The following is a 23540-nucleotide window of genomic DNA, read 5'->3' on the forward strand; positions in this document are numbered from 1 at the left end:
ATAACAAATAGGAAAATAATAATCAAATTTATTGAAATAAATTAAATTAATTATTTTATGAAAAACTGCAAAAAGCTTCACACAAATATTGTATATGGTGTCTGGTTTCACAGACAATGTCTAGCTAAAGACAGACCTAGGCCTTAGATTAATCAAGATGTTTAAGCATATTTTATAAACATTCCTCACAGAAACTAGATGTTACTGGTGTGTATCTAGAGACAAATCAATTGCACTGACTTGTAAGATGTCAAATAAATCTTTGGTGTCCCCAGAGTACACATTTTAATTTTACTTCATTTTTGTTTATAAATAAGATATTTTCCAAAATCAAGAAACGATAAAGGCCATATTTGGTTGTAATGACAGTATATCAAAACGTCATCTTTCTTTTTTAAATTAGATGAGCTTTTATTCGTCCGTGCTTTTATTTTGAAGTATAGCTCAGACCGCTGACGGTTGTTGGTGACTTCACTCACCCGCAATCCCGTCTCTGTTGTTGTTGTTGTTGTGTCGGTGACGCGGCAAGTCCAGCCGGCCGAATAGCAAATGAGTCAGCATCAATAATCTGCCTATCTGCGGATGCGGGGATTAATCTACACCTCAAGGTAACACGCTCAGACCTCGATTAGTGCTAATAAAACAAAACATGGCGGTTCCTGCAGCCCCAAATCTGCAGATGAACACGACGAGACAAAGCCCAGTAAACTCCACAGAAAACAACATCCACATCGACGAGAAAGAGCTGGAAAACATCAGCAACCATGTGGAGGACGGCACCTCTCTGCCCCTGCACTCTCCCTGGACCTTCTGGCTCGATCGGTACGCAGATGTTGTCATATTTCTCTCATTATAAAATAAACTTACACATTCACACGTCTGCGAACAAAGGCCTTAAATCAGATCTGCCTTTCATCTCTTAAATCTACAAATGTTACTGTTAAAAATGAGCTGTATTGACACTAATATGTGATTTAAACGAAGTTGTTTTGATTGTGGGCTTTTTTAATGTTATATATCCATGAACTGATTTAATAACTTGGGAAAGTAGGTCGAGTCACCTGCAGGTCATGGGTATTACTTAATATCAGATCTCGTTACATTTTCGGTGCTTTGTAAATCATGTCATTGTGTAACATTGAAAAAAGATACCCCAAGGCTCTGTCATAGGTCCAGTAAAATTATGTTTTTTTTTTCAAATGGAAGATTCTGGTTACTGTTAAATTGTGATAATTGAAGCCATTTATGTTCAAAGCTATTTATTTATTTAGTTATAATGCCTGTTAAATATAGTAGGTTTCCTTGCTTTGTGATCTGATGTTACTGGATCAGTTGTCTCTAAAGTCTAACTTCCTTTTCCTTAAGTGTTACGCTTTTAATACAGTTACACTGGTAATGATTTTCAAGGGGTTGAAGTCCTGTTTACTGCACAACTGTCATTCAACTTGACATGAGGATTGTGAAACAACCATGACTTGTGTTTCACTGCATGATCATTCTCAACTCTGTATGTGACATGAATCAGATCCACAGAGGCGTCATGCCAAACTGAGCGTGACACAAAGTTCATTAAATGTTTAATGCTATTTATAAAATAAGATTTGTGATTATCTTCAACTCGATATATCCTCCAGGTCACTACCAGGCACAACGGCAGCAGAGTGTGAATCGAATCTTAAAAAGATCTACACTGTGCACACTGTTCAGGTATGAGTTACCATTTTATTTGTCATTTAAATTGCATAATTTAAGGGATTGTTCACCACAAAATGACAATTTGATCACTTACCTCTGTGTCTTTCTAAACCACCAAGTGCTCCGATTGTCTTCAGAACACATTTTTAGATACCGTGAGGCTTCTGTCCGTCCCATTGACTTCAGTTAGTTTCACAATTCTTTACCCCAGAAAAGAATGAAAGACATCACCAAAAAGGTCCATGCTTCATCAGTCGTTCAATAATAATATTATGAAGTGACTAGAACGCTTTTGTGCGTGAAGGAAATAAAACGAACGATTTTATTCAACAATTTGTTAAATAACCTTTTAACATAAAGCACATGATAATTTTAATAATAGTGTGCAATGATTTTTTCCATTTACTTTTCTTATTGCGACATATGCAAATGTGGAGATAATCGGCATAAAGGGCTCAATATAGTTGTGCGTACACATCCTACGCCATAGCCACGACGGCGTAAGCTACACACCGGTTTTCATATCTACTTCTGCGGCGTCGTCCTCGCCGACCGCATGTAGGCAGTATCCACGCGTGTAACCACAGTAGGAGCGCAACCGTCAATGAAGAAGCAGCCCGGCCAGCCCAACCCCCAAACGAAGAAGAAACAGCAGCTGCTTGTGTATGTTTTAAGAAGACCAGCAGTTAAGACCAATCACAGTGCTTGTTGTCCATGCAGAACTGACACGCTGCCAAAAATCTGGCGAGGCGCAAGTCAGGCTATGCAGAGGCTATGGATAACCTATGGTGTAGACCTAGTCGTGGGTAAAGGTCTACGCCGTAGCTACTCCCGTAGATTGTCCTTAGCCTCTGTGTAGCCTGACGTGCGCCTCGCCAAATGTTTAACAGCGCGTCAGTGCTGACCGCAAGCCCTGTGATTGGTTCACTAGAACCCCTCCCGTCAGGTAAAAACACATTTTTCCGTTTGCGACGGTGAGAACAAAGATCGGCCAGGTTGAGGAGTGATTTTTGCCTGCCACAAAAGTCGCTGGGCATTTACGTCCATCACTGGTGGTCTTCTCAAAACATACTCAACAAGTTGCTGCTGCTTCTTCACTTGAGGGTTAACTGAGCAAGCTGCTTCTTCTTTGGCGGTTGAGCTGCTGCTGTGGTTACACGCAAGGATACTGCCTACCAGCGGTCTGCGCGTGTTTGCATGTTGACATGGACGTCGAGGCTACGGCGTGGGACGTATGCACAGCTATAGTGGGCCCTTTAACACACGACTATAAATTGCACTTAAGGTGTTAATGAAGCTAATCTATAGCTACATTTAATAACAGATGCAGGTCGATGCTAATATTCCGTAATTATTTGCATATTAGAGCAAAAACAAGTTTGATTGATAGTTTTAAGCCCAATCTCAGGGCAGGTCGTGGTGTGGTCATGAAGTATTTGATTTATTTATTTGTGTTCATAAACACGATTTTCAGTATTTATTCGTGTTCATGGACACGATTTTCAGCTTTTTTCGTGTCACTGGGCACAAATTTCTATAAATAGTTTTTCGTGTACCTAGCACGACTTTCTTTTTTGTGTCATTTAATGTATTGCCTTCTTTTTTTTTTCTTTTTTTGTGGCTTGGGGTTAGAATGACTTTCTGTTACATTTTAGACACAACCCCAACTCTAACCCCAAGTTAAAGTTTAAAAATTGGAAGAAAAACATGTAGAAACCAATACATAAAATTACATTCTAACCCAAATCAACCCTAAACCCAAGCGACAATGATTTAAAAATATACATAAAGTGACACGAAAAGGGACACAGAAAAATTATAGAGGTTTGTGCTCGGTGTCACGAAAAAAGCGGAAAATCGTGTCCATGAACACAAATAAGTGAATGAAGTGTTTTGTGACTGTACCACGAGGTATAGTCTTGAGGTAGGGTTGAAATGTCATACACTTCCATTCAGAGGATGCTTTTATCCATAGTGATTTACAGTGCATTCAAGCTATATAATTTAATCATTATCAGAGTGTTCCCATCCTTGACCTTGACCCTGGGAATCAAACCCACAACCTTTTGTTCTGCTTATGCAGTACTCTAATAGTTAAGCTACAGTAACACAAAAGAGCAGTTTCCTGGATAGGGTTTAGATTAATCCAGAAATAGGCCTTTGTTAAATAAGGATTCAGCATTTAAGTAGGTTAAGTAGTTTTTACAAGCAAACCTCTCAAAAAACATTACTGGTGGTGTGCATTTTGAGACAAAACAACAGCACTGATATATGTTAAGATATGTCAATGCAAGGCGTTTTTAAATTACGCATTTTCGTCTGGGATTAGGATGAACCCTGTCCGGGAAACTGCCCAATAATGTATAAGTTAAAGTTTACAGACACACAAAAAATCTCCAATAAATATATAGTTGATGTGTTTTATGGAAAAATTATGCAATAAAACACAAATTATTACATGGGAGTAAAGATGGATAACTCGCATAACAGTTTGAAAATAAGTCTTATTATGTGCTTCAAATATAAGCCGATATCTTAAAAAAAATAAATGTGAATAAAAAAATCATACCAGTATTATATAATGTCTAAATCTATCACTACTGTCACTTATTTTTTTACCGCATAAAGAGCTTCTGGAGCGTGTACAACAACATCCCTCCTGTGTCTGGCCTGCCTCTGAGGTGTAGCTACCACTTAATGAGAGGGGAAAGAAGACCACTATGGTAAGCATGTACAGTAAAATTATATGTCATCTTTATCTATGAAACCGTGTCTATGGTGACATAAAACATTATTCATTTTTCCTATATTATCATAGGGAAGAGGAAAGCAATGCAAAGGGAGGCGTTTGGAAAATGAAAGTGCCAAAAGAAAGCACAGTAAGTCTACAGTTCTCTACTTCTCAACATTTCATTTATGAAGATGGCAATGTTTAAAAAGCTCGCATCTCTAGTGCAGAATAAATGCAAAGCGAATTACCATACAGTGCGTTTCAATGGTCTAAAAGGAAGAGCAGAATGACTTTTACATTGATCCACTTTTATAAATTCAGAGATCTGGATTATGACAGCAATTAAATTAAATTAAGTCCGTTGTGTTTGTCAAAAAACAGTAGGTAATTCGGCCGGGAATTTTTGCACGGGTGGTCAGAAAAAACACTGACATTCTGGATTCGGACAGTAATAAAATCACTGACTTCCCCCTGTAAACATACCTTACATTCTCATGAGAAACAGTTACTGTCCGAATAGGGCTTTAAACTGCATAATATATATAAATTAATGAAATAAACAAACTAGATAAACATTTTAGGCTATGTTTACCGCAACAATGTAATTTGTGTTTTATGAAACAATTCACGTACACAAGCATGTACAAGGATCTATGAACATGACTAAATACACTGCATTACGTGTACCAGGCCAGTAGATGTTGCCTTGAAAAAGCTCTGCATGCCTGCGCACATACGCATTCTTCTACAGAGCTATAAATACAAACAATCGAGGTTTATAACTACTAGTCACCCTGACTATAAAGCACCAAAATTATGTAAACTTGGTTGGAGAAGCGTTAATAAATTCAGTATCTCAAGCAGCACAAACACAGTCCACCATTGCTGTTTTGGTTATACTCGTGCATGCCTATAAACTGAATTTACACATGACGTCACCATTATCACATGTTTGTGTCGTTTTAAAGAAGATGACAAGGCATCCTTATCAAAAACTTTTTTTTTAAGTCAGGACCCCAAAACGCAGTTGTTGTGTAAACGAACAGCTGAATCGCATAAAAACGTTAGCTTTGATGGTTTAAAACATTGTCGTGTGAACAGCCTCTTAAAGGGACATTCCACTTTTTTTGAAAATATGCTAATTTTCCAGCTCCCCTAGAGTTAAAGGAATAGTCTACTCATTTTCAATATTAAAATATGTTATTACCTTAACTAAGAATTGTTGATACATCCCTCTATCATCTGTGTGCGTGCACGTAAGCGCTGGAGCGCGCTGCGACGCTTCGAAAGCATTTAGCTTAGCCCCATTCATTCAATGGTACCATTTAGAGATAAAGTTAGAAATGACCAAACACATCAACGTTTTTCCTATTTAAGACGAGTAAGTTATACGAGCAAGTTTGGTGGTACAAAATAAAACGTAAAAGTACTCCCAAAAGTGCTATTACGCCATAAAATGTAGCTCCTCTTTTAAATCCGCTTAGAAAAGCGCTACGTTTTATTTTGTACCACCAAACTTGCTCGTATAACTACTCGTCTTAAATAGGAAAAACGTTGATGTGTTAACTTTATCTCTAAATGGTACCATTGAATGAATGGGGCTAAACTAAATGCTATCGAAGCGTCGCAGCGTGCTCCAGCGCTTACGTGCACGCACACAGATGATAGAGGGATGTATCAACAATTCTTAGTTAAGGTAATAACATATTTTAATATTGAAAAGGAGTAGACTATTCCTTTAAACCATCGATTTTTACCGTTTTGGAATCCATTCAGCCGATCTCCGGGTCTGGCGCTAGCACCTCTAGCATAGCTTAGCACAATCCATTGAATCTGACTAGACCGTTAGCATCGCGCTAAAAAATAACCAAAGAGTTTCGATATTTTAGAGTAGTGATATTACGCACTGCCCGAATATAGTCCCCTTGCTTACTTTCAATAGCAGGGGACTATTTTCGGGCAGTGTGTAATATCACTATGCCTGCAAATCCTTGATTATTACGCCAGTTTGAGAGTATAGTTCCTAGCCATATCTGCCTAGAAAATCATAACTTTTAATTTTCTGTAGGTTTTGGTACATGATGTAACTACAGAAGAGTCAAGTTTTAAATAGGAAAAATATCCAAACTCTTTGGTTATTTTTTAGCACGATGCTAATGGTCTAATCAGATTCAATGGATTGTGCTAAGCTATGCTAAAAGTCCTAGCGCCAGACCCGGAGATCGGCTGAATGGATTCCAAAACGGTAAAAACCACATGTTTAACTCTTGGGGAGCTGGAAAATGAGCATATTTAAAAAAAAAGTGGAATGTCCCTTTAAGCCCGGAGTAAAGTATGTTATTTATGTGTATGCAAACGTACGGGCATGGTTGAATGCACAGCCTTGCAAAATACAATTTATTTGACTCGTACATGTACACAGGCGTTCAACGCATGCACATTGTAACAAAATGCAATTCATTTCCTGGGCTATTCTCCTGTATGCACATGCACATCGGTTTAAAAAAGCTGGTGGCACACATAAAGTACACGCACACACTTATGATGGGAACAGTTGCATCACACACACACTGTACAAGGACCCTGACGTTAGCATAAAAAGTGGATCATACTTCTGCAGATTTCTTCTTTTATGTCTGGTGTGTAGATTGTGGTTGCTAAATACTAATTTCTTCCTCTTTTTATTAGTCAGCTGTGTGGAAAGAGCTGCTATTGGCTACAATTGGTGAGCAATTCACAGATTATTGTGCATCAGGTGAGTGTTGAAATAAAGGTCTTTGTTATGATCATAAATATTTAACAATAAAATTGTATTAAATTACTGTAATATTTGATGTATTTTAGAGGATGAAGTGGTAGGGGTAAGTGTCAGCGTGAGAGAGCGAGAAGATGTGGTCCAGGTCTGGAATGGAAATGCGTCTTTTGCCAACGAAGCGAATGTTTTAGGAAGAATCTACGAACTTCTTCCACAGATATCTTTTAAAGCAGTATTTTATAAACGTAAGTGTGTAAACCTTTCACCCACTGCAGTACGCTTTTCATTTGTTTGTTGTTATAACATTAGTTGCGTGACAACTACTGTCCCTGCTGGCATTTATGTTTGATAGGTTTTTAAAAGTTTGCTTACAGTTTGTGAATCTTTCATTTGTATTTCTAAGTACTGTTTTAACAGTAAAAATGAATTCCTATAAACTGCCGTTGACTGATTTTAAAAAAAATTTCTTCCAGCACACGAGGAGCATCATGCATTTGAAGGTGGTCGCTCGAGACATTAGCAAGCTTTGCACATTCATCCCATATTTTCCCTCTTTTTTTTGGACTGAAATGGACTGAAAATGGAAAATCCCTCACGGGCAACTGCCTGTTCACGCTTGATCCATATCTTAGGGAATGTTACCGCTCTTTTAAGTGTTGCAGGTCACCCTTCATGCTTTTCTTGAGGATTTTTCTTATAGCGGATATTTAGGCAATATCAATAAAGATCACACAGTAGTAGCATATATGTAATATACTGTAAATCATCACGACAGAGCGATGTTGCCATCTGTTATGTTTATCCCCCTTTTTTTATATTAGTCAAATCCATCGACACGGTTGCTGCTTCAGAGTACATGTACTCATCGTGTTAGAAACTTGATATTTCTTTCACAAAATCGTAGTGTCCAACGGGATCATGGGATAGTACTTTTAGGGCTGTTTTCTTAGACACGCAGTAGATGTATTATTAACTATATTTTATGCAAAAGTATTGCACATTTCTCTTTATAAAAATCTCTTCGGCTTTGGAATGACAACTGATTTCGCAGAAAATCTTAAGTTGGTGTAAGACAACCTTGGTTATAATCTTAAGTGTAAAGCTAAATGCATATGCAATTGCCCGTTTTAAATCCAAAACGATGATATAACCCAGACCTAAATCAAAGTTTCTGCACATGAGGGTAAAATCTTGCATCTTGCAAATGGCATAGTTTTTTAATGTATTTTTTTTAGAATGACGTCATCGCACTGTTCTGTTTAAACTTTCACTTTTAAGATGCAACTTATGGTTACATGCATTGTGGTTAAAATTCTGCATTTTGTTTGGTGTATATTAACTGTCGTTCTTGTTTTATACCCTTAAGTGTCTCCTGTCTGTGTAAGAATTGTCCTAACGCTTAATATTTTCATTGTTTGAAATCATTAAGTCTGGAGATTTTTTTTTAAGAATTTGTTCATAACTGCCTTTTATTCTCTATAACCACACTGTGTCTTGTATCCTTGTACTTAGTTTTATTGTGTTTGGAACGGAGACATGTGAATGAAGAGGAGCTGATGTAGATATTGTCAAATAATGATACTGACATACCTGTGTACTCATCAGAACATTTTGATGAATATATTTTTAATTTTTCAGTACCAAAGAGATTTCTATTCTCCTGTGAAATTCATTCACCATTGACTGATGGATTATGTAAAGATCTGCACATTAGAGACAGACTGTGTCTTTTTGAACGTATGTAGAGGGAGTTAAACAGTGTTTATCATCATGCTTTACTGATGTATCTTTTCAAAATCTCTCGCTCTCTCTCTTTTTTTTTGCTGTCTCCAATGATGCTGTGTGCAATTTTGGTTTGGTTGAAACAAAACAAGCCCAAAATGACCTACATGGTAAACCAGGTCCTTTGATGCACTAAAAAGCACAATTATCAGTCTGTTATATGGGCAGAGGTGTGCGGCTGATCTTTCGTATTTCCATCTTATCCTACCTATCACAGATCTCTCTATGAGATGTGAGTACGGAGCTTTTGTGTAAGTTTTTCAGGGTTCCCAATCAGGACCTGAACCTTAAACTGATTGTCAATCTTTTGGAATGGTGCCTTGAGTTCTCCCAGGGTTTCACTCAGAATGTTCTGGTTCTCTTTATGTATTTAATCATTTATAATATTAATTTACTTTTTTCGCTTCTAGGTTTTGAAATATTGAATAAATACGAAACAATTCATATTGTTTGTCATTTTTTATGTGTACTGCTTTTTATTATTAATTCTGATCTGACGAACACTAGGTGGCGCCACATACCTTCATTTCATGCAGCCTTCTTTCAGCATCCCGAACACATTTCTTTAGTTACTCTTTAACCAGTTTTGAGGAAGATGCATATATACTCTTCCTATGCTTAATACAGGCCGTGTTTATCAGGTTACTGATTAATTTATGATGCGGTTATTCATAACTAGCCTTGCGCGCAACAACACTACAATCACTTTAGCCCTCAGCAGGTGGACGTGACGTCACGGCCCCACAACTCTCCTTCTTTGAGACTAACAAAAAACACTTTTAATACATAACTAGTAGTACATTAACTTTATTTTATCTCATCCGCCATCTGTCTATATTAACGCCGCCGTATATCTGCGTGAGCTGGCCGTGAAGTCCATAAAGTAGTTCCCTAGGAGTCGTACCGCGGATGAACACACTTGTTTACATTGTGCAAGCCGCGGCAGATGCGGTCAGCGCGCGGCTTCGCGAGCTTCATGGGAGTCCAACGCAGTGCGCTTTCGAGCTCGCAAAAGTTCATTCCGCGGTCTCTGTTAAAGTTTTTATCTCTGTCCGTTGTGAAAACACTTCATCCCAGGTGAGTTCACTCCTTTTTTATCAACATCTCTTCTCCGTGTTTATTTCTAATTAACACGCTAGGTTGATTTGCTAGTTATTAGCCTTATCACACAGACCGGGAGGCGCAACCAATTCAAAGGTCTCCACACTTTAATCCCCACTTACTTAGTATTTTATAACCGGTAATTTGTCTTAAACAAAGTCGGAGGCTTTCACAACACTTGTAAATGCCGAAGGATCTTATTTAAAGCCCTACTGGGATTGTTAGCTGGCTAACATGTGCGCTTCAGTGAACGTGGAGAACAAAAACAGCGCGAGCAACTTTAGTTCAAGTGAGTAAATGCGGTCTGCTGTAAATCAAATAAAACCTCGTTATATATAGTAACTACACTTATAAAGCCTTTATGACAATATTGGCATGTTGCCATCACTCAAACCACTATAAACTTGTCATTTTAATTGCCTGGTTTGATTTTGGCTGGTAAAGAGGGGCTCACATGTATCTTTTTAGGAGGTGTGTTACTTTGCCTGTAGTGAGTGAGTTGCCTACGTAGGTTGCCATTGATAAGCACCTATAAAATTTAGGTCTGATGAGGCAGTTTACAGGGTTTTGGGAATATCCACTATATCTTTAGTCCACCTGCTCTGCATGAATCTCATGTTCTGCATGACTGTACAACATGCAAACGATTGATCCTATAGATTTAATTATTAAAGTTGCTGAAAGAAAAAATTAAAGAAGAAAATGAAATCAATCCCCATCCCCCTTGACAGGTTTCAGTTCTCCTTTTTTGCCTCCGGGTGTTCACAATTCAGATTGAGTTGTGGTTGGCAAGCTGTAAGTTAATCATTTATGGTAGCATTTTTACAGGCATCCCATTCCGTTTCTTAAAACTCGAGTTGTCTGTCCTTAAACCAGGTGTTACCTGCCCTTAGGATCTGCTTTCCTTGTGTGCTCCTTTGTGAAGATTACTAAGAGATTTGTCTATTCAGCACAACTGGAAAACACTTCGGTTGGGCATTGAAGATGATTTGATTTGTTTTCCACGCATTGTTCTGTATCCTGGATTTATGGGCCTTCATAAATGTCTCTGGCTGAATAATAGGAAGAGTATTTCACAACTGTGTGTATTATATAATAGTTGTTATCCTTTAAATGATATCACTGTAACAACTATTCAAATCGCAACTTTTTGTCTATCGCTCTTTGTGTTGGCAAGAACAATAGTGTTTGACAGATTGTGCCATGCTTGTGCAATCTATGACAGGTTTAATGATGGCAATTGATGTCTGGTGTCTTAATGACATAACCTGAAGCTGACATCTCCCTCACCTCCTGGTACACGAGAATGAATGACATAATCAGAAACTGATAATGTCAATGTCACAGTCTGATTAATGATTAATAGATTTCCAGACTTTTATGGCATGCATCACACAGATGTCCTACAATGATGGCTGTCTGCCTAAGAAACGGCAGTCAGAAATGTGGCAATTACTATATTGTAATACACTTGACAATACAAAATGGTCTGATAGTTGAAGGGAGCGCCACGAGTAGGAGTGAGCGCAACGCGGTCTGTTCTTTCCGAGGAAGCGGCACGTGTGGCCTTCCTAGGCGTGGATGTACAGATGAACGTGACAGACATTTCCTTTTTAGGTGGGAGTGTTAGGTTTTGTTTCCCCTCTCTTGCTTTTTGGCTTCACCGAGGGTTTCCCCTCAGGTGAAGAAGTTTCGGATGAGCTCGCTAACATAGAGCGAACTTTGTTTGCGGTGAGGAAGTGTAATGGCTGGTCGCTTGGCTAGCCAAGGTGACAGGTTAGGTCTTGGTTTGCGTTGATCAGTCACTACATTTTTCCTGTTAATATCTGAAGTCTCATCCTCCTTGTCGGTCAGTTATGAAACAAACGAAAGTAATGCCTCATGTTGAAAGTTTCTGGTAAATAAGCGTAGTTGGAAGGTCACGTTTTGGGCTGGATAGGTGTTGAGAAGGAATTGCTTCTCGTTTGACACTGTCTATCAGTTTCATCTATATGGAAATGACTATAATTTTGTGGCCCTATCTCAACTGACTCACAAACCTATTCAAATGTTCCGGAACGGTAAAGTGTGTGGTTATGATATCTGTGTTTGCCATCCTGGAGAGTTTGAACAGTCTGATGTGATCTGTAGTGAAGCCCATGTTGTCTGGTTTACTACACTGTCAGAAAAAAGTACGAAAGATAAGATGGTGACTTTAAAAAGGTCCCAATATGTATAATTTGGGTACAGATGTGTACTTTTGAGGTACTTAAAGACAGTGCCGCAGGGATGATGTATTTTTGTAGGTAACTCGGACGTTAGCGGGATAATGGTTCCCTCTTCAAAAAGTCCATTCATTTTTTTAAACTATTTTGGATTATTGCAAAAAAATAAGCTTTGTGTTTCACACTTACACGTTTTGTCTAACAAGATAATTTTCACAGACGAACGCAACGTTTATTAATTTTAAAGTCTAAATGCATTTACTAGAATTTAAACGCTAACCTTAGGCTAAAGCGAACTACACCAGGTTTTCTTGACATCAACAGCATCACGACCAAGCTTCAGACAGCTCTTTCAATCTTTAACTTTATTGAACACATTTAAAGGGACACCATGAAACTTTTTGGCCACTAGGGGGTGCTAGACATGTATTTTTCACTTCTAGCGCCCCTAGAGCTCACAAGCGTCGCAGCACTGTCGCAAAGGAAAGGAACTGGCCAACCTTAAAACTAAACTAAAAACTAAACATTTAAAACGCTAAATGATCAACATTTTGAGACAACAGGGAGAAACGCAGTCATGTTACAACTTTCTGATGAGGAACTCGTCGTGGCAGAAGCCATGTCTCAATCTGAAGGTTGCAGGCTCCAAATGTCGTATTTCTAAGCTGTATACGTCATCAAGACTGTCTTATTTCACAATATTAACAATTACAAAGTTGACTATTATACTTAGTTAATCGTAAATTGTTGCAGTATGCTTATGACTTGCGAATGTAATGCTCAGTTTACCTTAATAAACCAGGCTTGATGACGTATGCAGCCTGCATATTTGACCTCCGGAGGCTGCAGCCTTCCAATTAAAAAACGACCAGAAGTATTTCCTTGCCTTTTCCCAAACAAATATTGTTGCATCGTCTCTCTCTCTCCCTCGCCACCAGGATTTTCCGCAATGGCGCTCGTTTTTCCTCTCTTTTGTGTGAAAATTGTCGCTCCAAATCCAAGTAAACCGATGTGGTCCAAGCAGACCTAAAGGCTGCCGCTTTGTAATGCGTCACGCGAGTGACAGCGGAACGCAGCAAATGAGGAAGAGAGAAGAGAGAAACGCTCGGATCTGATTGGTGAATGAATAGGGTTTGGTTTTACACTGTGTGAGTTTGACTGCTATAGCATCCTGGATTGTAATGTAAATATCATAGACACAGTAAAAGAAAGGTAAATACGCGAACACCGCATGTGAATACAGGGAACTATATGCAAGATAATCGCCGTCATTTATAAAGAAGATCGCATTTATGTATGAATCAAGAGTTTATATAAAAAAATTGCCTTAAAGGGGAATCGAACCCGGGTCGCCCGTGTCATAGGTCCGTGACACTAAAGACTGTGCCACAGAGTCACATAATAATAGCTGCTCTCTACATTCCTTAAGTAGCCTCCAGCAAAATTCACGTTAAAAACAAATTGTGTGGAGGAAGTGACGTATGCCGTAAAGCAGTCGAATTTTGTAGTTTTTTTTTGTGCTCTGGTTACTACCAGAAACCCTAAGTTTTAAAATACGAGTAAAAGTGATACAGACCCCGTCAGGCTATGGTAGACATGTCATTCAACCTATTTAAAGTCGAGGTACTATCACAAAGGTCTTGAAAATTTATTATGAAGGTTGAAAAATTACATGGTGTCACTTTAAAAACATGTTTCCTGATAATGAAATACTCTGTGGATGAATATTTGTTGGGAATTTTGTGTTGCGTTGTTTTTGAGAACTTTATCCGTGATGACATTTAAAGTCCACAACAAAGGCTGTAGTAGTAACTTGTTAGCAAACACCGTTTAAGATGCTTTAAATTTTAAAAAGTCACGGATGGGGGTATTACTGGTGTGTTTTATGTCGTAGAATAAGGGATGCAGCGATTATAGATTTTGATGGTACGGTTATAGTCTGATAAATAATCACTGTTGTACGGTTATTACAGTTAATATGGATTTATTTATTTTACAACATTAATGTATCAAATCAGATGAATACATTTTTCTACAATTCTTGGACAAATGATAATAATAATAACCTATAGTTGGCTTTTGACTTAAACAGTATAGGTACCTTTTGAAACCTGTATTCATTTTAATGATCTTTTGAATAAATGTAATTTTACATTTGGACTCAATAAGTGTATATTATTTTGGTTTGTTTGAAGTATTAGTAAAAATGATAAGAGCCTCTCAAAACGAATAATAACACGCGGTCATCCTGGACCAGGTACTGCGAGTCATTTTGACAGGTGTAGCTTAATATTACACATAAATAAAATATGAATATTAGGACTGGCAGCATTAACGTGTTAACTCATGCTATTAATTCATTAATCATTAACGCGTTAAAATAATTGAACGTAATGAAATGCAGTCAGACCACCAGGAGCGCCCGGCCGGGTTTGATTCGCGAGCAGGAGGTTTAATGCGGCACAGACCGATTGGAGTGTGGCTCTTTCACGTACGCATGCAGGTGCGCACACACACAAACCAGATGCTTGAAAAAAGCAAGAGACGTGTCTTATTCTTTTGAAACGCAGAGCTTTGTCATACAGTGCGGTGAGTGCGCCAACAAGTCTGCATCATGACGCAAGCGCCTCTTGGTGGTTCGTGGACCTGGTTTGTGTGTGCGTGCGTGAAACAAAAACACGCAGTGTAGCGGAGGCTTTACGTAAGCAATAAGGTACGAGAGGCTGTGCTGTATCGTGAATAAGTAACGGCTGAAGGGCGTTGTTAGGCACGACGCGAAGCGGTTACTTATTCACGATACAGCACTTGCTCGAGTACCTTATTGCTTTTATAAAACGGTTACCACACAATATTAAAGTAAAAAAAATATTACTGCAACTTTCATGAAGTTAAATCAATAAAAGCATTCCTTCCGCTAGAAAAAATAGTCCCTGACTGCGAACAACAACATGAAAGCTCAAATAAAAACAACAAGCTGTTCTCAGACTTTGTCTCATTATATATTTATGTGTTGCTAAGGGTGTTGCTAAGGGCGCAGTGATATTAAATAGACAGTTGGGTGAAGCGGTCATCAGAATCGGCCAATCAGAATCAAGAATTGGAACTAACCGTTTTATAAGCTTACTTAACCGTGACATTTTAAAGCGCGGTTAATAGGGCTGGGTATCGATTCAGATGTTCCAGATCGATTTGATTCACAAGCTGTCAAATCGATTCTCCTTTCGATTCCGATTCTCGGATCGATATATTTTTATGCTCGATTCTTGATTCGACTCAATGAATATAGATTTAATACAAATACTATATCTATAAAAAAGAACAGTGAACATAAGTGGGTAATTAATAAAAAGAAATTAAGAGCCACAAACCTGTATATTAAACTCTTTTATTTTAGGTACACTTGGGTACATTAAATCAGAACCCATCTCTAATTTTGAAATGCATACAATTATGTTTAATACAATAAAATGTTGATGCAAGAAGAAAAATGTATGCTGAAAAAAGTCAGAACAGTCGCATTCCTTGATCAAACAGGGTCAGGTTATTTCATAAAAAAAATCGATTCGTGGCCTTTGAGAATCCATTTTAAATCGACCACGTAAAAAAAAACCCAATTAATCGAAAAATCAATTTTTTTGCCCAGCCCTAGCGGTTAATAGTGAAACTGGTTAATCGCTGCATCCCTACGTAGAATAAAGCATACAAATATTTTGGCCTTATGTTAATCCAAGATCTTATTTAAGGATTTCACATTAAACTGAGTAAACTGTATAGCTCATGTTGTGCTGTCAAATAAAATGTATCATTGCAAAATTGATCAAATGCCAAAATCTTGATCTCCTAATATGATAAGTCCAAAGAGTATTCATAAACAATAAAGAGTAATTTAGGACTATTTAAAGCATTTGATTGGATTGTAACATTGACTATGGGTATTGTTAAAAGTCTTGTGATCTTGCTTACAACTCTGGAAAGGTTTTTAACAAAGTCAATCAAGTTTTTTATTAAAAAAAGATTTTATAACGTTATACAATTTTTTAAAAACTATAACTTGTGTCATATTTTTATTATAGGTTAAGTACAATTTTTTTTTTATGAATTTACTATACCGCCTGCATCAATCTGATGATCCACCACCCCCCTGTAGAAACCACATTATTTCCATCTCAGTAAAGTGCATTTACATAGTAGTACACCTGAATGAAAAGTAGGCACTATAGCAGACTGCCCTCTATACTATACCCGTCACACATTTTCAAGGTAATATTCTCTAGCACTGCTGATGTAGCTTGCCTATCTTTGCTCGGCTGAACAACAGTGTGGTTTTGTGTATCTGTGTAATTTGTCATGTGTTTATAGCCTGGCTATGAAATGTGATATTCTATGAGGGCTGCCTCTTCCATTATCTCAGAGAAACCTCTCTAAAAATAGACCCACGCATCCAGACACCACGCTATACTACACTGTCCTATTAGCCCCTTGCCTCTGTCAACTGCTGCCATCAACTTGGTCTGGCTGTCAGAAATGGGCGGTTGGTTATCTATAGCATATAGTTTTTGTTCAGTAATAATTTTAAAGGTTCATTGATAACCAAGCATATATTTACAATATGCTGTGGTTGATATGAAAACGTACACGTTGTACACAAGTATTTATGACCCTACAGTATATTACTTCTCTGAAACAATGTATATGGAAGCAGTATACAAATAGAAGTGGATCTAGTGTTTGTACAGGTTGAAGATAAATGCTTGATTGCTTCATAAGTTTATGAAATATGTATGTCTTGTGAAACAGTATTCTAGTTCTGCTAGTAGGCAACTTACTCAACTGCTTGAATGCCATCATCTTGTATATTACTTGTTTCCTTTTCTTTAGCCATAGACAATCCTTGAAAACATCAACATTCAATATAGTTTTTTACCAAAAGGTTGTTGCTGACAGTACGAAGGGCGATTAATTAGATGTTTTTTTCCCAGATTAAATGGATAAAATCAAAGCATCTATTTAATTTTACTTTTTCCTTATTATAGCTAAATAAAACCCTAAATTAAAAGTATTAATGTGACGTCACATGTCCGCTTCATACAGCACCAGCTGTGCACTTATAATTAAAGTCAGGTGCTGTTTCTTTATAAAGTGCATGTTTATCTGGCGCTGCTTCTCACCATGCATGCGTCCAGTAAACCAGTTGCCAGGTCCATCGCCTTTCGGAGGAGTATTAAATTCGGCTTCTTTTAAACACTGTTTTGGTCACCCACCCTGTTCCTGGAGATCTACCCTCCTACACACTTTAGATCCAACCCTGCTTCATCACACCTGTCTCTAATGTTTTAGGTAGCCGTGAAAAGCTTGAAGAGCAGGTTCAGGTGTGTTTGATTGGGGTTGCAGGTGAACTCTGCATGAAAGCATATTTCTAGGAACAGGGTTGGTGACCACTGATTTAAACTGTTTTAGCAGGTTGATGTTTTTCTGCTGGTTAGAGATGGAAGGATTTGGTTGTTGGTATTTGGGCTGTGAATAGTCATTAGGATGCTTTCAGACTAATTTTGAATGGGCAGGGGGTAGGTTTTTTTCATAAGGACGATGATGGAAGCAAAAGCGCAAAAGAACGCTGGTTAATAGAGGTTTTATTTTGTCCTTTAATATAAGTGAGTTTGTATTTGTTTAATTGTTGTTGTGTTTTCATAAAAATAGTAATAAACCACAAACTTAGCATCTGTTCTAAAGTAAAGGGGTAATTATTTTATTACTCTAAATTTTACTTTATTACTTTTTATTATTGTAACACAGCAATGTAGTCTATATCACTTTCATATGACAGGGTTTCCAGCAGAAAATTTGTTAGGTAAGTTGGTAGGCTTGGGTGGGTGTTTCTGGTAATCAAAGGTTATCCATTTTATCGATTAGTTGTGTCATCATGAAAATTAAAATACTTTTATTAAAAACACTAAAATAAAACTAAAAGAAACTATGCCAGAAAATGAACACATAATAGATTATTAATGAATTAGATGTTTTTAACAGATACCTCTAATGGGAATATCTGCTTGATGAAGTGAACCTAAAGGGTTAATAAACACAAACTGAAGCAGATGATGTAGAACTTCTGGCAACATTGATAGATAGCGCGAAGATTGTAAAAACTGATTATTTTCCACTATTAATTAGATTATCTGGAAGGAGTGTAACTACTGTAGCATGTTAATAATGCACATAAATAAAGTGAGCAAGAGTGCTCAACAATTATATCTAATCAACAGGCACGTGAAACCTAGCTAGCAGGTTGCTCAAACAACAAAATCACCAGCTAACTTACATTAAATTTGCAAGAACTATAGATTAATACAATAACAGGCTTAAATAAACCCAAAACATAAGTCCACTTACGTTCTCACAGACATGCGTTTTATCAACTGCCTAGTTATCCTCCAGACTTTCTCTTATTTTGGCCGTGTGGCATGCGTGCCGGCTCGCGGTGTGAAGCGCGTCCATGCTATTCTCCGAGATGCACTTGACGGCCTTTTGTGCAGCATTTTTTTTTTTTTTTTGACGATCTAGTTAGGGTGGTATGGTTTCCCAGCTTAGACGGGCCGCCCGAACTGTAAAGTGTTGCGGGAAACCCTGAATGATATGGCTTATTTATTTAGCTAATAATGAATAATGTTAATACTCATCAAGGTCTAAAGTTGAGGATTAAAATGAGTTTATTGATCTGTGGCTAAATTTATTCACCAGCACATTTTTGTAGACTCAATAAGCTTAGTTATTATGGTATGACATTTAAAGATGTTTTACCAATATCAAAGGCTTCTAAAATGACACTTTTACATGTGAATACCCTTATTTAGGGCCTTATTTAACTATAATAAGTCAAAATTTTAATTGATGAAATATTTAGGTTTTTATACGATTAGTCGATTAATCGGAACAATAATCACCCAATTAATTGATTATAAAAATAGTCATTAGTTGCAGCCTGAACATACCTGCGTTGTTACAGAAATAAACAAAAGACCAGGGGCCTCATGTATAAAAATGTGCATAGGATTCTTACTAAAAGTCTACGTACGCACAAAAGCCAAAAATGGCATACACCAAAAATTATGAAGACTTATAAAACAAAGCAATTTTCACTTTATAAATCACAGATCACCTGCAAGTGTGCGTACTTGAATCATCCTAATATCCCACCCTGCAAGCCCATTCTACCATCAAGGTTGTTTTTTTATAAATCACAACCTTTGCGTGGGAACTGGCGTACGCACGTTTCCAGCCCTGTTTTGTGCGTACGCATGCTTTATACATGAGGCCCCTGGATTTTCTTCTTACTGTAAAACAGATGCTTAGTTTGTTGTTCATTACTGTCCAAATGTTGTTGTTCAAAACTCAAGAACAATTAAACAGACCAACTTATTTATATTAAAATGAAGAAATTAAACCTTTATTAACACACATTTTTTGCATCTGTCATCGTCCTGTCAATCGTCATGATATTTTACTGTCGTCATGTGACTCTCGCTGCCATGTGCCTTGCTTTTAACCAAGCTTGGTTTTATAAGCGAGCAGCTTGTGCTGTATACAGAAGAAGCAGCACCTGACTTTATAAGCACGCAGCTCACGCTGTATGAAGCAGACGGTGGTGCGGGAGCATGTGACGTCACAGACCAAATAATCGATAACGACATTCCTTGGTAGCCATTTTCATAAAGGATTGTTATCCATTTTATCGATTAGTTGTTGCAGCCCTAATATATGGGTGATTATAAAATTGAATGTAAATTTGCTGTCAAGTCGATTTTTTTTTTTAGCTTTTTTATTGTTATATTTTTAATTATTTTAATTTGGTACTCATTGTCATACTTCACAAAATGTTACAGGGCCATAACAACATAATATATTCTGCAACAAGTGTCGTGTTGTTTGGACAGTGTCAAAATCGCATCTACTGCGCCTAGTTTGCCGCTTGAACAGTTTGAATGCATTTGCGCGTCTAGAGCGAAGTAGATGTGCGGAAAAAGCAAGCATTTGACGTGCGTCAGAGACAAAATTCGCTTCTAGTGGGAGGGGCAAGTGCTATGCGGTTGTCAGTTTGCAAGATGACTGATGTTGATGCATTTATCGAGAGAGTTACCGGTTTGTATTTAGTCACCTTACTATAAGGGGAAAATAAACGGCGCGGGTCGATAAATGTCATGTGACTCAAAAGTGAAATGTGTATTGCAACTTACCAGGTTGCCCGATGACCTCACTGACAAACTTCCAAGCGAGGTACTTTTTATTCCTGTCTCTATAGAAATAAGAACTTGTGAACTATAAGAACTATAATATAAGAACTAAGAAATAAGAACTATAGCTCTGGGTGCATATGGACAATATCAAGTGTTCCTTCAGGTTGAATGACAGCAAGCAGGCTCCTGATTGGTTAACGCGGCGCAATATTCCGGTAAAGTACAAATTTTTCAAATTACGAATTTTTCGGGGGTCAGCCGGCAATTCCCATCAAACACAAAATGCCCCAACAGCACCATTCGCGCGTACCGTGGCAGGCGCTCAATTTGCGGCATTCGCGCAAACTAGGTGCGCGAATGAGGTGGAATCACGTCTTCCGTGCCGGGCCAAACGCGTCATCCACGCCGCGAGACCTCCAGAGGCGCGTCAACGCGTCTTCACATTGACTTAACATTGAAATTACTCGCGCTTCACGCCTCTACCACGGCTGGTGTAAACGCAGCATAACATTTTGCGATCCATGACAATGAGAACAGAATGATTCAAATTATTAAAAATATAACTATTTGAAAAAGCAGAAAAAAACTGTAGATGTCAAATGTACTTGCAATTATATAATCACTCATATACAACTTGTGGTTTCCAGGAAAGATTTGTTTTAGAGAAATACAATGTATTTATCATGAGTATTTTAAGGATAAATTCTATGAATGATGTTTTAACATACAGCACTTTTATAGGAAACATAAAACAGAGTTCAGTGCAGTCAATGTGTGTACAGTCTGACAGTAAAGTGTCAATCATGCGCTATCAAACATCTGGTAAAGGAGCTAAAAGTGACGTATCAGTGCATCACTCAGTGTGAATCATTTGCTGAATATATTTAGCTAGCCAAATACTTATTTGTTTTCAACACCTTCCTGTAATACGAGCCGTCTTTCCTCCATATCTTGTGCCCCTTTTTTAAATATTTATTTATCGAGTGATTCATTTCTAGACTGTGCAGGAAGGTGTTTGCTCACGTTTAAAAATCTACGTTGAGTTTCAAGTTCAGTGTAATTTTCTGTAACAGTGTAGCCCCAAGCAGACTATTGATGAGCTAGTTTCTATTTCTCTAGAAACTGAGGTGGAAACACACAGTTACATGCAATTGTAGAGAATTAATAGGTAGACTGAATCTGATGAATTTGTTTTCTTGATTTCATTTGGTCTGGTGAATCGATTAAAATACGATCGATACGTGGACGTGCCTGTGCATGTTAATAGTCGACGGTTCTGTTTTGTTGCATTATGGGAAACGAATCCCACCATTGTAAAGCTTGGTCATAATTACACAACAAACAACCTGTTTTTATTGATGCCATAGTTATAAGCATTCCCTGCCTCATTTATACAGAAATATTTTCTTATGCTATTAATGTTCGCTGTCATAGCAACAGACTTGAAATGAGGCTTAGCATTTATTTATTTGTTTATGTAGCTCATCTTATCTTTTAATTCAATTATAGAGCTGAAGGTTTCAGACTTGATGCTACATCATATTTCAAGTGCCTTGCAATCAAACTCTTAAAATTACCTTCGGAGCTCGACTCTGTGTTCATTCGTGGCCGTGCTTTCCTTTCCTTTTTGTGTTATGTATCAATAACTCCTCATTGAGACTTCAAAGACATTCCTTCAGGTTGGTGTATGTTTTCCCTTCTGACAGTCGAAGTCCTCAGAGGCTTCACCTCTCCCCTAAAATCCTCATGTTTGTGTTGCTTGTCTGCTATAGTTTGTGTCTATGGGAAAATTAGGCATTAGGAATGTAGGAGCTTTTTAGGAGATGAAAGTTTATCATCTGTGCAAATAGACCGATGCCAGGATAACTCAAATAAACAGAAATCTGTGAGCCAAGACCATGCAGCATTCTTTAGGAGTTACACTGTTGGTTTCCTTTCATGTTTCTGACAATATAATAACATTTTACCCAAACAAATGTGCATTAGCTTTGCTGTTAAACAGGCCAATACTAGTTCTTTCAGATTGGGTTTTTGTATTAATTTCAAACACATTTCTTTACAGCAAACATGGCTGTTGGCAACCTATGGCAGTATGTAACTCGCATGATTTATAGTTGCTGGATTTTTCTTTAACATTTGTGTTCCGGATGCATTTGTCATGTGCTTGCTATGTGTACTATGTTACTGTAATTTTTTTTTATGATGTTTGCTATGCACACTTCCCATCATTGTATAACAACATCATGTATGCAAAGCAGGATATCTGTGCACTTTGCGTCTCTCCATCCATTGGACACTATGCTTATTTTTATAGGTCTGATCCTGGATCAACTATGCAAAACACCTGCTCACCTAGTATATGCATCACAGCACGGCCAACTATTAACTTTAATTAACATGGCAGGCATTAGGTTTTGGCTAAATGTTAATTTAAAAAGTTTACATCAAAAGGATGACTCTAGTTTTTGGTGGCATTTCAGATCCAGTACTTTTGGTCATTTCCTTGAAAAAAGTTGTAAAAAACACATTCTTTGAACTACGCTGATTTTCATTTGTAAAATCTCAGATTTGTCCTTGGCGAGCATTTGAAGTTATCGGTCTCTGCGAAACTAAAACACGCTGTCCCTGCCAGCCGAAACAGGCCGAGGCTGTGTTAGCCGCTAAATTACAAGCACTCAAATCCCACGAGCTCTGTTCTGGTTCACATTCATGTCAGGAGAGGGGTTGCTTGTTTGTCTAGAGATTTTCTTCGCCTGTTTACTCTAGCTGTGTTGCTTTTCGAGCCGTTCCCCCGCCCTTCCCAGTTGTTTACATAAGGCCCTCCCTGTGTATTATGGCACCTGCCAGATCTGCAGATCGTACCACCTGGTTAATGTTAAATTGCTCCAGAAGGAAGATGTGTTTGTTAATAAACACCGAACCCTGGGCTCCAGTGTTTACTGTAGTCATGGTGGCAATCAGTTATTTAACAAATATCGGCCCCTGCTTCCTTGTGGGAGAGCGTCGTTAACTGTGTTCAAACCAGAAAAATGTGCAGCCAG

At 37.9% G+C, this 23540-nt stretch overlaps 2 protein-coding genes across 7 annotated transcripts in view; both read left to right on the forward strand.

The window, feature by feature from the left end:
• Positions 1-470: 470 nt before the first annotated feature.
• On the forward strand, positions 471-9407 carry eif4e3 (eukaryotic translation initiation factor 4E family member 3). Its single transcript, XM_055187359.2, has 7 exons — positions 471-822; positions 1635-1707; positions 4324-4418; positions 4514-4574; positions 7115-7181; positions 7271-7426; positions 7655-9407. Exons 1-7 carry the CDS (start codon positions 650-652, stop codon positions 7699-7701), a joined length of 672 nt encoding a protein of 223 aa, XP_055043334.1. The 5' UTR covers positions 471-649; the 3' UTR covers positions 7702-9407.
• A 407-nt stretch (positions 9408-9814) lies between these two features.
• The window catches only part of foxp1a (forkhead box P1a), a 57777-nt gene continuing 44051 nt past the window's right edge, over positions 9815-23540 (forward strand). For 4 of the 6 annotated variants that reach the window (XM_055187352.2, XM_055187354.2, XM_055187353.2 and 1 more), the window contains exon 1: positions 9901-10040. Coding sequence is in view for 2 of the 6 variants with exons in the window: in XM_073875012.1 (XP_073731113.1) it covers positions 9873-10040 (168 nt within the window). In the remaining 4 variants the exon portion in view is untranslated. Of the gene's footprint in view, positions 10041-23540 lie in introns of all 6 variants that reach the window. The other 2 variants (XM_073875012.1, XM_055187358.2) reach the window with 2 other exon arrangements.

This window comes from Misgurnus anguillicaudatus, chromosome 13, assembly GCF_027580225.2.
Source record: "Misgurnus anguillicaudatus chromosome 13, ASM2758022v2, whole genome shotgun sequence".
In the NCBI taxonomy this organism is placed as follows: domain Eukaryota; kingdom Metazoa; phylum Chordata; class Actinopteri; order Cypriniformes; family Cobitidae; genus Misgurnus; species Misgurnus anguillicaudatus.